Consider the following 14,800-nt stretch of genomic DNA (forward strand, 5'->3'; position numbering starts at 1 on the left):
CCATCCTTAATGAAAGCCCCTAAAGCCTTTGGGGATCGGAAAGACGCTAGATTAGAGTGGGAGTGAAAAATAAAGGCTTTTTTTTTTTTGGTTTTCTTTAATCAGCGCACTTCCCTGAAAATTCGACCTGATTTTGGGCTAGGGCAAAAGCCCAACAACCGAAAAGACTTAGTCGTGAATCATTCTTTCGTTTTTAGTTAGGACAGTCTTTGGAGTTTAAAGGTTGAGCAGGATCGTGTACTTGAAACACTTAAAATTTAATTTCAAAGACGTCTGCGCACTTATTTTGGAATCTATAGTGCTTTATGCTTACATGCCATTGCAACAGTCTGCAGACTTAAAGACATTTTATTGTGGGAAACGATAAAGGCAATCAGGAAGAGATACTATATAATGAACTCCTCTGTACCTATCGCTTGGATTCAGCAGTTAATATTAAACAAAGTTATTTCATCTGTACACTTCTCATCCTTTAATGTTGGAAAATCGCTGACGTTTTTTCATCAGTATTTCACTATGTATTTGTAAAAAACGTGGTCTTTTGGCACGAAATTATTATTATTATTATTATTTTTGAGACGCAGTTTCGCTCTTGTTTCCCAGGCTGGAGTGCAGTGACGTGATCTCAGCTCACCGCAACCTCCGCCTCCCGGGTTCAATTGATTCTCCTGCCGCAGCCTCCCGAGTAGCTGGGATTACAGGCATGCGCCACCACGACCGGCTAATTTTCTATTTTTAGTAGACACGCAGTTTCTCCATGTTGGTCAGGCTGGTCTCGAACTCCCAGCCTCAGGTGATCTGCCTGTCTCGTCTTCCCAGAGTGCTGGGTTTACAGGCGTGAGCTACCGCGCCCAGCCAGCACAAAATTATTTTTTATCACATAAAATAATTAAGTCCTTAGTGTCAGATATTCATCTGCAGACTTTAAACTTTCAACAGTGAATGCCTTGGGGTTCTAGAACCATTTTAACAGTGAGTTTTTCTGATGTTGACATAAAGGAACTCAAGTCTGGATTTTTGGTTTGGCCTTTGGTTAGTATTTTTAGATGATTAGCACATAAGCGTATCGAAAACATTTCAACCTTGTTGGTGTATATATGTAAGCACACTTACAGACCTGCAGGATCTCAGCTTTACATTCTTGAAAGAATCAAGAGAATCGACTTTTAGTTTGTTGTCCGTGGTAGTTGCCCAGTATCCTGTTGTGTTTAGGCTGTACTTAACAAGAAAGAGAGTAAGATTTCTTAGTGTTAGAGCTGCAGTAGAAGATGAAATAGATCTCCTTCAGGAACACTGTTTTCTCTTAACACAGATATATATGATGACTAAATTATTATTTTGTTAAATTAAAATTGTCTTCTCACCAAACATCGGGGGATCTACTACAGAATATATATAAAACTCAGACAGTGACTCACTGTAAGTTGTAATAAGTTAAGGGAAAACACAAGTGTAGCTCAAAACATATTCAAAAGTATAGGTCAAATATAATTTCAGTTCTTGGTAGTTTTCAAAGTAAGAAGATTTTTCATCCCTTAGGCCCTTGTTCACTTTTTAAAGTTATATTCGATGTATTGATGTTAGAACTGTAGAAAGGTCAAAGTGTAGACAAACGGATAAAGATTGATCATGTTTAAAAAGTACTGTACCTTTTTTTAATAGGCACAGAACCAATGCAAGTAACTTGTTTTAAAAAATGTGTGATTTTCTGCCCTAAAGATTTTTTTTTATCCTGTGAAGTAGATAAATCAGGTAAATCGATTTGCCATTTATAAATCGAAGAGAAAAATAAAGGTTATATGTTTCTATTCCTGTATTAATCCATGAAACAGTGTAATATGCTGAAGCTCACTAGCTCCAGAAAATGTAACTCAGCAAATGAGCACAGCACTATCAGGACAAGGCAGATAGGATAAGGATAGTTTCTTTCCCTTAGGGAGATGACCATCTAAGGAACATTTTTTAAGTCACAGCCCGAATTACATTACACCAAGAAGCAGAATCTTCAAGATTGGGTTAAAAGCTGCAGGTTGTAAAACATGAGAAAAAGCACCATTTTGGAGACCTTTTTTCTCCTATGAATTAGTGCCATGAAATTTCAAAGAACTAAATTTAATCAAGTAGTGGATATTTCTGAGGCCCTGAAAAAAATTAACATTCTGTGCTTAAGATTTTATATAGGTAATTACCCTATATAAATTATTATTACATCACTGCAACCTCCATCTCCTGAGTTCAAGCAGTTCTCCTGCCCCAGCCTCTCAAGTAGCTGGCATTACAAGCGTGTGCCACCACTCGCAGCTAATTTTTTTATTTTTAGTAGAGACAGGGTTTCACCATGGTGGCCAGGCTGGTCTCAAACTCCTGGCCTCAAGTGATCTGCCTGCCTCGACCTCCCAGCCTCTATACAGATTATTTTTTAAGGTAAAAATGATGTTTATAAGAATAGCAAGTTGATTCATTTGGAGCTTAATACGTTTCAAGTTAGCTTTGTGGATATCGTATTATAAGTTGGTTAATCATTAAGTTTTTTTACTTTGTAAGTAGCATAGGAATATGTACTCATTGTAGAGGAAAATTGACATGGAAGCATGTAGAGTAATAAATCAGCCTTTCTTTATACCCCTTCCTCATATTTGTTTGTTTAAAAGTCTGTGGTGAGTGTCAGAAGTCATGAGGGAAGAATCCCTAGGTTTTTATTTTTATAGCACTGTTTAACACTTGTTGAGTATTTGATGATTATATGTTTTCTTAAATTTTTTTTCACAGAATATGAAACTGGTGTCAAAATGACATCCAGATTTGGGAAAACATACAGTAGGAAAGGTGGAAATGGCAGTTCAAAATTTGATGAAGTCTTTTCCAACAAACGGACCACCCTTAGCACAAAATGGGGAGAGACTACATTTATGGCTAAATTAGGGCAGAAGAGGCCCAATTTCAAACCAGATATCCAAGAAATTCCGAAGAAACCTAAAGTGGAAGAAGAAAGTACTGGAGATCCTTTTGGATTTGATAGTGATGATGAGTCTCTACCAGTTTCTTCAAAGAATTTAGCCCAGGGTAAGGGTTCCTCTTACTCAGAATCTAGTGAAGCTGCTCAGCTGGAAGAGGTCACTTCAGTACTTGAAGCTAATAGCAAAATTAGTCATGTGGTGGTTGAAGACACTGTTATATCTGATAAATGCTTCCCTTTGGAGGACACTTTGCTTGGGAAAGAAAAGAGCACAAACCGAATTGTAGAAGATGATGCAAGCATAAGTAGCTGTAATAAATTAATAACTTCAGGTAAGTTTTGATTTTCTTTATTCTCAGCCAAGAGGGCTTTGTGCAAGCAATTTTTTAAAATGATTTAACTTCTAAAATACATATTGTGTTTTCTTTCTGCACTTAGGATAAATGGGGACTATTGATAGTTTTGTAAAAGACATTTAAGAATTTTAAAGAAACCAGTTGGAGGTTGAAATAATAAAACAACTTGGATATTAATGTTTATAGACTGTTGCTCAGGGTACATTTTGGGAACAGTCATATGTTTCTAACCCCGATTCCAATAAGAAATATCTCTTTTTGTTGTGTTAGGATCACGGAGTATCTCATTTCTATTACTGTGGAGGATTTGGATGGTTATTGTTAATGAAAATGAGATGAGTACTTAAAATGAGGATTAGTTAACAATGGTAGACTCTCTGCCAAAACTAGCTCAGAAAGATTAAGGAGGTATTGAGTGGAGACATTAAAGAATTGAACTTGATTCCAAATTGAGATTAGTTTGGGGCCAGTAGCAGCTTGTATTGATAGATTTATTTATTTTGAGACGGAGTCTTGCTCTGTCGCCCACGCTGGAGAGCGGTGGTGCCATCTCGGCTCACTGCGCGCTCCGCCTGCCAGGTTCATGCCTTTCTCCTGCCTCAGCCTCCCAGGTAGCTGGGACTACAGGGGCCCGCCACCACGCCCGGCTAATTTTTGTATTTTTAGTGGAGACAGAGTTTCACTGTGTTAGCCAGGTTGGTCCCGATCTCCTGACCTTGTGATCCGCCTGCCTCAGCCTCCCAAAGTGCTGGGATTACAGGCGTGAGCCACCGTGCCTGGCCGTATTGATAGATTTTAAACCACAAAACTGGTTGTATTTTAAAAATGTTAATTTGTAAATAGAGCATCTAGTACTCTCTCCTAAAACGATACATTTTGTTCTGTCTCCTGTAAGGGATTTGAGATTTATAATAAGTGAAAAAGGTACAATTAACTAAAAGACTGAAGAGCTAATATTGAGGGTGGCAGGGAAGAGGTGGGGTAGAGAAGTGGGAGCACTCTATCAGCATTAGGATAAGGGTGGCACTATACTGTAACTGAAAAGAAACCTTAGTTCTTGACATCTTGGCAAAGTTTAGCAATAATGAAAGGTTATAAAAATCTTCCTTTTAAAGGAAGTAAACACAAACACAAAACTTTGCTGTACTGAATTCTTAAGGGGAATTTGTCCTTTGAAGGTTAAGGCACATGAAACAGTACAATGTACTGGGCTTTGCATAGTTTTACTAAAAATGTTGAGCATTTTTTCACTTTCTCTCACTCTTGGATGAGACGATGAGCCAGCTGTTACTGTCATTCCTTTGATCCTCCGGGTTAATTCTAATTTGGCTGTCCTTACTGCTTTGCCCACATTTCTCCTCAGGCGTTGTTGGCAAGTTTAGGTTAAATTTCCATTAAAAAGACGGCATAAAGGGCCTGTGCAGTGGCTCATGCCTGTAATCCCAGCACTTTGGGAGGCCAAGGCGGGTGTATCACCTGAGCTCAGGAGTTCAAGACCAGCCTGGCCAACGTGGTGAAACCCCATCTATATTAAAAATACAAAAAATTAGCTGGGTGTGGTGGTGGGTGCCTCTAATTCCACCTAATAGGGAGGTTGAGGTGGGAGAATCACTTGAACCCAGGAGACAGAGGTTGCAGTGAGCCAAGATTGTGCCCTTGCACTCCAGCCTGGGCAACAAAGCAAGATGCCATCTCAAAAAAATAAATAAATAAATAAATAGCATAAACAGCGTAAAAACTGTTTTCAGGTCAGCTTTTAAAAATACATAAATGTATGTTAAAATCATCAAACTTTGACACAGAGTCTCACTGTGTTGCCCAGACTGGAGTACAATGGCGCCATCTTGCCTCACTGCAGCCTCCGCCTCCTGGGTTAAAGTGATTCTCCCACCTCAGCCTCCGCAGTAACTGGGATTATAGGCACCTGCCATCATGTCTCGATAATTTTTATATTTTTGTAGAGACAGATTTTCACCATGTTGGCCAGGCTGGTCTCGAACTGACCTCAAGTGATCCTCCCACCTAGGCCTCCCAAAGTGCTGGGATTGCAAGCGTGGGCCATCGCGCCTGGCCCCTCAAACTCTTTTTGAACTAAAATGAATTTTAACTGAGCTCTCATTTTATATATGAAGCTCAAAGAGGTTAAGTCACTGTCCAAGGTCAGCTAGTGGCAGAACTGGAATGAGATTCGTTTATTATCAACATATTGAGCACCTACTGTTTGTCAAACCACTGTACTAGGCTCTGTGAATGCTATTCTGCTTGTGTTTGTTGTTCAACTGACATTTCTTTTTTTTTTTTTTTGAGATGAAGTCTTGCTCTTTTCCCCTAGGCTGAAGTGTGATGGCACTGTCTTGGCTCACTGCAACCTCTGCCTCCTGGGTTCAAGCAATTCTCCTGCCTCGGTACCCCCGAGTAGCTGGGATTATAGGCACCTGCCACCATGCCTGGCTAATTTTTGTATTTTTAGTAGAGACGAGGTTGCACCATGTTGGCCAGGCTGGTCTAGAACTCCTGACCGCATGTGATCTACCCATCTCGGCCTCCCAAAGTGCTAGGATTATAGACGTGAGCCACTGTGCCCGGCCTGATATTTCTTGATGTTTTCAGATAATATAGAGTGTGGGGTGGATGGGCTGGAGGAAGGAAGATGACGCTGTACAAGTGGTGAAAGTCCTCAAGGCTAACTCCAGCTTCCTTAAGTGTGTGGTCTTTTGAGGGATGGCGCATCACTGGCAGGCAGGGACCCTGATGGCAGAGCGTATTAATAAAGATGAACGTTTAGGTAAGGGGGAAAGGAATGTGGAAGTATTCAGAAGTAATTGTTTCTGTAGCTTTGCGGACAATATATCTTTGTGTTAAATCTGTTGTTGGAAGTAGGTTGGAGAGACCAACCAGCTAAGTGGGATAATTGCTTCCCAGTCTGTGTAGCTAAATTGTAGTTCTAATGCTGATAACTGTGACTGACTCTGAGTTCAAATTCCATTTTAATTGGTTTGTGAGGGGAAAATACATACTAAAATACAGGCAAATAGATGTTCAGGAACATCTTGTCCATCTTCCTCCTTCACAAAAGGTCTTTTAGTGGTCAGGGAATGGTATAGCACTATGAATATTTCTTTTTTTCTCCTCTCCCTTCGTCATCCAGAGTTGCAACAACCTTGGCAGCTCCTTGTAGGATAAGAAGTGAATTTGAGGGAGTGCATTTAATTTTTATGGTAGTCTTCTCCTGTCTCTAATGTGTGCAAGTTAGTTGTTGTTATAAACCATTTATAAGTTTGTATGTTTGTAAGTTTGTTATAGTTGTGGGGATGCTTTTGTACTTCGTGACCTTTCCTTTGTCTCTCCCCTCTAAACTGGTCATTTCTCTTGTGCCTAGACTGTTTTCTTGCATTATGTCTATCAATTTTCGTTGCCTTTACTCTCACTCAGAAAACCTTGTAATTTTAATTGAAATTTAGAAACCGAAACCTACATTTTTGATAAAAGAGGCCTCTGTAAATCTCAAGGGGTTCCTAACCTTTTTTGCATTAGGGACCCTTCTGAGAATGAGTTTCGAACTCTTTTCTCCAGATGCAAGTACTCATATACCTACTTGGGTCTCAGAAATCTTAGCAGTCTTTTGCAGATCATGGTTAGGCATTTTATTTAAGAACCTGTTGCAAATTTTTTTTTTTTTTTTTGAGACGGAGTGTCGCTCTGTAGCCCAGGCTGGAGTGCAGTGGCGCGATCTTGGCTCACTGCAAGCTCTGCCTCCCGGGTTCAAGCAATTCTTCTGCCTCAGCCTGGCAAGTAGCTGGAACCACAGGCATGCACCACAACGCCCAGCTAATTTTTGTATTTTTTTTAGTAGAGACAGAGTTTCACCATGTTGGCCAGGCTGGTCTCGAACTCCTGACCTTAGGTGATCTGCCCGCCTCAGCCTCCCAAAGTGCTGGGATTACAGGCGTGAACCACCGCGCCCGGCCACCTGTTGCAAATTTTAACAACTTGTTCAAAGTGCACAGATGAAGTTCCATCATATCTTTCCAATGGAGTGTTGAGTGTCCCTGCTCGTTCGTCTTATTTTTTTGCTGTAGAATTATATCACATTAGTGAAAAGGGCTAATCCAGGCTCAGAATTATTATGTCATTTGACCTGGCTTTAGTTTTTAAGTGCATCTCTTTATCTATAGGGGAGTATGTGGTTGATTTTTTTTTGACACTGTTAAAATTCTTTGTTTTAAGTACTTTTATAAAAATGGATAGTACTTTTAAAAATTGTGTTGCGGGTGCGGCGGCCCATGCCTGTAATTCCAGCACTTTGGGAGGCCGAGGCAGGCAGATCAGGAGGTCAGGAGTTCGAGACCAGCCTGACCAACATGGTGAAACCCTGTCTTTACTAAAAAAAATACAAAAATTAACCAGGTGTGTTGGTGCATGCCTGTAATCCCAGCTTCTCAGGAAGCTGAGGCAGGAGAACTGCTTGAACCCAGGAGGCAGAGGTTGCAGTGAGCAGAGATTGTGCCACTGCTCTCCAGCCTGGGTGACAGAGTCAAACTCTGACTCAAAAAAAAAAAAAAAAAAAAATTGTGTTTCACTTGAAGAGGAAACATAGGATGAGAGGTCACTATGAAACATACAATAGCCGGGCGCAGTGGCTCACGCCTGTAATCCAACACTTTGGGAGGCTGAGAGGGGTGGATCGCTTGAGGTCAGGAGTTCGAGACCAGCCTGGCCAACATGGTGAAACCCCATCTCTACTAAAAATACAAAAAAAGCCGGAAATTGCTTGAACTGGGGAGGTGGAGGTTGCAGTGAGCCGAGATCGTGCCACTGCACCCCAGCTTGGGCAACAGAGGGAGACTCCATCTCAAAAAACAAAAACAAAAAACAACCCACAAAATCTACAATGGTTCCCATTTTCCAGACAGATGCTTGATGGGTAAGGGAACCAGAAACAAGATTACAAACTGAATAGGTACTTCAGGGAAGAGTCGTGTTGCTAAAATATCCTATTCCTTGAACAAGAAGAAAACGTTTGTTATGAAACTTTTCAGGCACACAAAAATAGAATGGTTAAAAAAACCTCATGTACTTGATTGTCCACCTGCAATATTTAGTATCTGGCAGATCTTGTTTTATCTGTTTTGCACACTACTCTCTCCACTTCCCATCCTTTACTCCCTGGATTTTAAAGCTAATTTCAGATTTCTGTTTCTATCTGCAAATATTTCTGTGTCTAATCTTTAATTTTGAAAACAGAGATTTCTGATTACGGTTGCTATTAAAGCCAGTCAGTTCTCAGCCAGGTGTGCCCATTAAAAATGACTGTTAGCAGGGGCTAAAGGTTCACCCTTCTAAGAGATCTCCAGGTAATCCTTAATGGTTTGAATCAGTGCTGTCTGTAGTAGAGGCAAAAAAAAGTCTTCTCTTGCCTTTTATGCAAGGCTGCTTCCATTTCTCCCCTTTGTTCTGTCTGCTACAGGTTTTTAATCTGGACTCTAAAGTATGCAAAGACTTATATTTCGGCTTGGCACACTTTCCTTGCCAGTCAGCTGGGATTCAGTCTACATATCCTGCCAAATACTGAGAAAACTACAGCATAGGCTCTTAATTTGCCTGACTGGTTTTGTAGCCAATAAAAACTTTTAATTTGTTCAAAGCTGTAGTGAGTATTTGTGTAAGTTAGAGGGATGGTATTGTCAGGAGATTTTTAACTTAGATTTAGAACTGAAGGTGATTTTTTAGAAAGGGAAATGAATTATTACTGAAAGTTTAGAGTAGTCCACGAACTTGTGACCTGAGATGAGATTGTCATTGGATAAACTATAGATGATTAATGAGGATTATTATTATCTTTTTAAGTCCTGAAAGGATAGTATCAGCAAGAGTTACCTACCTTTATTTATTGCATGTATTTGTTGTGTAGAATATATTTAAATCATATCTAAAATCAGCTTCTTTTTAAGAGAAGTAGATAAGATTCATTATTTCTTTTTTTCTTTTTATTTTTTGGAGACAGGGTCTTACTCTGTCATCCAGGCTGGAGTGCATGGCTCATCGCAGCTTCTACCTCCTGGGCTGAAGCCATCTTCCCTCCTTGGCCTCCCCAGCAGTTGGGAGTATGGGGTGCACCACCACACTGGGCCAATTTCTAAATTTTTTTGTGGAGACAGTGTCTCAGTATGTTGCCCAGCCTTGTCCTGAACTCCTGGACTTAAGTGATCCTCCCACCTCCACCTCCCAAAATGTTGGGATTACAGGAGTGAGCCACTGTGTCCAGCCCTGTTATTTCTTAAATTCCTACTTTTACATATTAATTGATCCTTAATCACAACTGTATAAGGGAGGCTTTGTTTCCATTGTATTGAGGGTAAGGCACAGTTCAGAGGTTGAATAACTTGAACTGTTAAGTGGAAGATCTGGGAAACATCCAAAGTGTTCTTTTCATACAGTGCTGTTGTATTCTGATGTGAATGAGATTAATTTTGTCATCTTCAAAGCTGTATGTTTAGAAGAGACTGTCACTGTAAGAACAGTTTTATCTTGATGTTGGAAATAAAGTTGTTTTGCGAGGGCCAAATTATGGATTCCCTCTTGTCTCTGTTCAAGTAATTTTCTGCTTTTTTTTAATTTTAAAGATCTGATTTTTTTTTTTAAAGAGGTGGGATCTTGCCAGCTTGTCCTGGCTGGCCTCAAATTCCTGGGCTCAAGCGATGCTCCCACCTCAGCCTCCTGCCTCAGCCTTCTGAGAGGCTGGGATTACAGGCATGCCACCTTGCTTAAATAATTTTCTTTTTTATAAGAATGATGGGCCAGGCATGGTGGCTCACATCTGTAACACCAGCACTTGGGGATACCAAAGTGGGAGGATGGTTTGAGTCCAGGAGTTCAAAGCCAGCCTGGTCAACATAGTGACATCCCATTTCTTCAAAAGAAGAAAAATTAGCCCGATGTGTCGGGGTGCACCTGTAGTTCCAGCTTCTTGGGAGACTGAGTTGAGGATCACTTGAACCCAGGAGTTCAAGGCTGCAGTGAGCCATGATTGGGTCACAACCTGGGCGACACAGCAAGATACCATCTCAAAAACAAAACGAGAATGATGACCAAACTATTTTTAATACTTACTGAGTAAAGTTTTTGACTTGATTTTTATAGATATTTTCTACTTCTTATTTTCATATGTGTGTATACAAATGGAAATTCGACATTATGTAAATTATGAAAGAGGCATTATAATTTTAAGTAAATTCATTTTGTTCTAAAGCAGAACTTTTGTTTCTTACTCAGATATTCTGAGTAAAAAGAATATTATTCTCAAGGTTTGTGTATTAACAAAAGCATGGGAGACCACTTAAATTTCTTCTCAGACCCAGTTTGAATACCAGCTATGGGGTAAAATATGAAATTTATAAACATAGCCTCTGTACTTTAGAGTTATTGACTTCTGCTGGTCATGATAAAGAACTAACATGATGACAACACTTTTATATAATACATTGTGCTTTTCAGAGCATTTTCCCTAAGTATTCTATGCTTTTAGAACTTGAAGCCAGACAGCCAGGCACGGTGGCTACGCCTGTAATCCCAGCACTTTGGGTGGTCAAGGCAGGTGGGTCAGGAGGTCAGGAGTTCGAAACCAGTCTGACCAACATGGTGAAACTCCGTCTCTACTAAAAATACAAAAATTAGCCAGGCGTGGTGGTGTGCGCCTATAATCCCAGCTGCTCAGGAGGCTGAGGCAGGAGAATCACTTGAACCCAGTAGGCAGAGGTTACTGTGAGCCAAGATCACGCCCCTGCACTCCAGCCTAGGTGACAGAGTGAGATTCTGTCTCCATTTAAAAAAAAAAGTAATCCCATCCCTTTAGGAGGCCGAGGTAAGCAGATCACGAGGTCAGCAGTTCGAGACCAGCCTGGCCAACATGGTGAAACCCCGTCTCTACTAAAAATACAAAAATTAGCCAGGCATGGTCCGGGCGCCTGTATTCCCAGCTACTCTGGAGGCTGAGGTAGGAGAATCACTTGAACCCAAGAGGCAGGGGTTGCAGTGAGCCGAGACCGCGCTATTGCACTCCAGCCTGGGCGTGCAGGGTAACTTGGGGGGTTTAAGGGAGCTGGAAAGAGTTCAGATAGATGTTACTTAAAGTGGGAGAGTGAGCTGTCTAGAGACAAAGTAGAATTCCTGGACATTATTGAGGCCTTAGTTGAAGTTGGTATTACTGAAAACACATGGTCACTAATCTACCTAGTGTGTGAGTATGTTTTTTCCCCCTCATTTAGTAGGCCCCATTACCTGGAACCTGGACAGAATACAGAATATTGGATAGGGTTATTAGAATTGTCCTCAATAGACATTCTGTCAGTCAGCATGTGGAATGAAGAGAGAGAAGCAAGGGAATTTAGGATATTATTGCCCAGAGAGTGATTGAGAAGATTAGACTGTGGAATTTAAAATGCTGAGTGCCTGGACAGGGCTAATGAATAGGAGAAAGGGGAGAAAAAGGGTAGTATACTGAGAATCTGCTTAAGTAAAAATGAAGAATGGGAGTACTGGCACAAGCAAGTTGGATGGTTGGTAGGTTATGATTAAAAAAAAGTGGGCTATCTGATTTTAATGTTTAAGAAGTAAAGCATTTTAGGATGTACAGCAAGCTTCTGAATGAAACTGGTGGCTGAGATGGAATGCGGGAGATTGTTGATGATGAGATAGGTTAAGAAACTGGGAAGTCAGAGGGTTGGAATTTGGTGGAATTCAGTGTGATAGCAAAATTGGGATGGAGTAGATTATATAAATATGGTGTAAAATCCTTAAATACATGAACAGTGAACAAGAGGTTGAATAAGAGGTTGTTAGATGACAGGTATTAGGAAGATTGGAGGGTAACTAGCACAAGCCTCAAAAGAAGGGGCTTTACTTTATTTATTTATTTATTTTTTGAGACTGAGTCTCGTTGTTGCCCAGGCGGGAGTGCAGTGGTGCAATCTTGGCTCACTGCAATCTCTGCCTCTCAGGTTCAAATTATTCTCCTGCCTCATCCTTCTGAGTAGCTGGGATTACAGGCGCCTGTCACCACACCTGCCTAATTCGTGTATTTTTAGTAGAGACTGGGTTTCACTATTTTGGTTAGGGTGGTCTTGAACTCCTGACCTCAGGTGATCCACCCGCCTCGGCCTCCCAAAGTGCTGGGATTACAGGTGTGAGCCACCATACCCGGCCACTACTTTTTTTTTTTCTTGAATCTTTCCTTGTTTATTTTTGTTGTCTTTTTATTATTATTATTATTATTTGTTTAGTCTTACACAGGAAAATCAAAGAAGCCAAGAAGGGGCTTTTATATAACAGGGTGGAGGAGTAATCATTCTATAAAGAGGCTCTGGAGAGTCAGCATATCAGTGTCCCCAAACTGTCCTGCCCTGAAATAGAAGGGAGGGCTGCAGGAGAAGAGGCACCCTTAGTCAAGTGTAGGGCAAGGAAGTGGTAGAAAGGATGAACCCCAGGTATCCTTTTAATTTTTTTTTTTTTAGAAGCAAGGTCTTTCTCTGTTGTCCAGTCTGGAGTGCAGTGGTGTGATCATTGCTCACTGCAACCTTAAACTCCTGGGTTTAAGTGATCCTACTGCCCCCACTTCCTGAGTAGCTAGGACTAGGAATGTGCCACCACGCCCGGCTGCTTTTCAAAATTTTTTTTTGTAGAGACAGTCTTACTCTGTTATCTAGGCTGGTCTCTGACTCCTGGATGCAAGTGATCCCCCTGCTTTGCTCCCCCCAAGTGCTGGGATTATAGGCGTGAGCCACCACACGTGGCCAATATTGACATTTTAAAATATAACATGCAGTTTAGGTGTCATAGTGATTTTCTTTAACTTTTTTAAGTTGTAAAATAAAACATACAGAAAACCGCACAAAAGAGGTCTAGCTTAATTAATTATTAGAAGAGGAACACTCCTGTAACCATTACCTAGGTTAAGAAATAGAATTGTGCCAGCCACTCTAGAAGCTCTTCCATGCATCACTTCCTCACCCTCAAAGTATTTATTTATTTATTTTTTGGAGACAGGGTCTCACTCTGTCGCCCAGGCTGGAGTGCAGTAATGCAATCATATTTCTCTGCAGCCTCAATCTTCTGGGCACAGGTAATCCTGCCTCAGCCTCCTGAGAAGCTGGGACCACAGGTGTGCACCATCACAGTCAGCTAATTTTTTTGATTTTAGTAGAGACGAGGTCTCGAACTCCTGAGCTCAAGCAGTCCTCACACCTTGGCCTCCCAAAGTGTTGGGATTCCTGTCATGAACCACTGCTTCTGGCCCATAATTATTTTCTTGCTTGCAAATACCATAATTACCTGCTGTTCGTTCTCTTTTTAAAAATTTTTCTTTAATAATTTTTCTTTCTTACAAGTCCCCATTATGTCCCAGAAACTGTTCACTTTTGTATGTTTTAAAAAATACAAGAACATGCTCTTTAATAGCTAGAATATAGTGTTCCTTGTTCTTTTTGAAATTGTATTTCTATCCTACTTCCCCTTCAGAATTTTATCCTAATGATTATGGTATTTATGTTTAGTCTTTTAGTGGTCATCTTTTTCATAATTCTTGGTACAAAAATATGTATATGCATTTAAATTCAAATTATTTATGTATTTATTTTTCTTTTTTTGAGACGGAGTCTCACTCTGTCGTCCAGGCTCGAGTGCAGTGGCGCGATCTCGGCTCACTGCAAGCTCCGCCTCCTGGGTTCATGCCATTCTCCTGCCTCAGCCTCCTGGGTAGCTGGGACTACAGGCGCCCACCACCACACCTGGCTAATTTTTTTGTATTTTTAGTAGAGACAGGGTTTCACCGTGTTTGCTAGGACGGTCTTGATCTCCTGACCTCGTGATCCGCCTGCCTCAGCCTCCCAAAGTGGGAGAGGATTACAGGCATGAGCCACCACACCTGGCCTAAATTCAAATTTTTAAGAGCTGCAGTCAGGCCTGGTGGCTCATGCCTGTAATCCTAGCACTTTGGGAGGCTGAGGTAGGCAGATCACTTGAGGTAAGGAGTTTGAGACCAGCCTCGTCAACATGCTGAAACCCCGTCTCTGCTAAAAGTAAAAAAATTAGCTGGGAATGGTGACTTGCACCTGTAGTCCCAGCTACTCAGGAGGTTGAGACAGGAGAATCACTTGAACGTGGGAGGTGGAGACTGTGCCACTGCCTCATTGACAGAGCAAGACTCTGTCTCCAAAAAAAAAAAAAAAAAAAAAAAAGTTGGACGCTGTGGCTGAAGCTTGTAATCACAGTATTTTGGGAGGCTGAGATGGGAGGATCACCCAAGTCTAGGAGTTTGAGACCAGCCTTGGCAACATAGAGAGACCCTGTCTCTACAAAAAAAAAACTCCACAGCTTTTAGGAATTTTATGTGACTGTAATGCTGTAAACTGTTTTAAAAATGATTCTGGCCGGGCGCGGTGGCTCAAGCCTGTAATCCCAGCACTTTGGGAGGCTGAGACGGGCGGATCACAAG

The 14,800-nt window shown here is 41.1% G+C and overlaps 1 protein-coding gene across 2 annotated transcripts in view; it reads left to right on the forward strand.

Moving 5' to 3' along the window:
- The first annotated feature begins 2,546 nt into the window (after nucleotides 1–2,546).
- WAPAL (wings apart-like homolog (Drosophila)) overlaps nucleotides 2,547–14,800 on the forward strand; it is an 83,576-nt gene continuing 71,322 nt past the window's right edge. For both annotated transcript variants that reach the window (XM_011995397.1, XM_011995398.1), the window contains exon 1: nucleotides 2,547–3,288. In XM_011995397.1, the coding sequence (XP_011850787.1) occupies nucleotides 2,736–3,288 (553 nt within the window). In that variant the 5' untranslated portion in view covers nucleotides 2,547–2,735. The remainder of the gene's footprint in view (nucleotides 3,289–14,800) is intronic.

This window comes from Mandrillus leucophaeus, unplaced genomic scaffold (assembly GCF_000951045.1).
Source record: "Mandrillus leucophaeus isolate KB7577 unplaced genomic scaffold, Mleu.le_1.0 Scaffold488, whole genome shotgun sequence".
NCBI classification, from domain to species: Eukaryota; Metazoa; Chordata; class Mammalia; order Primates; family Cercopithecidae; genus Mandrillus; species Mandrillus leucophaeus.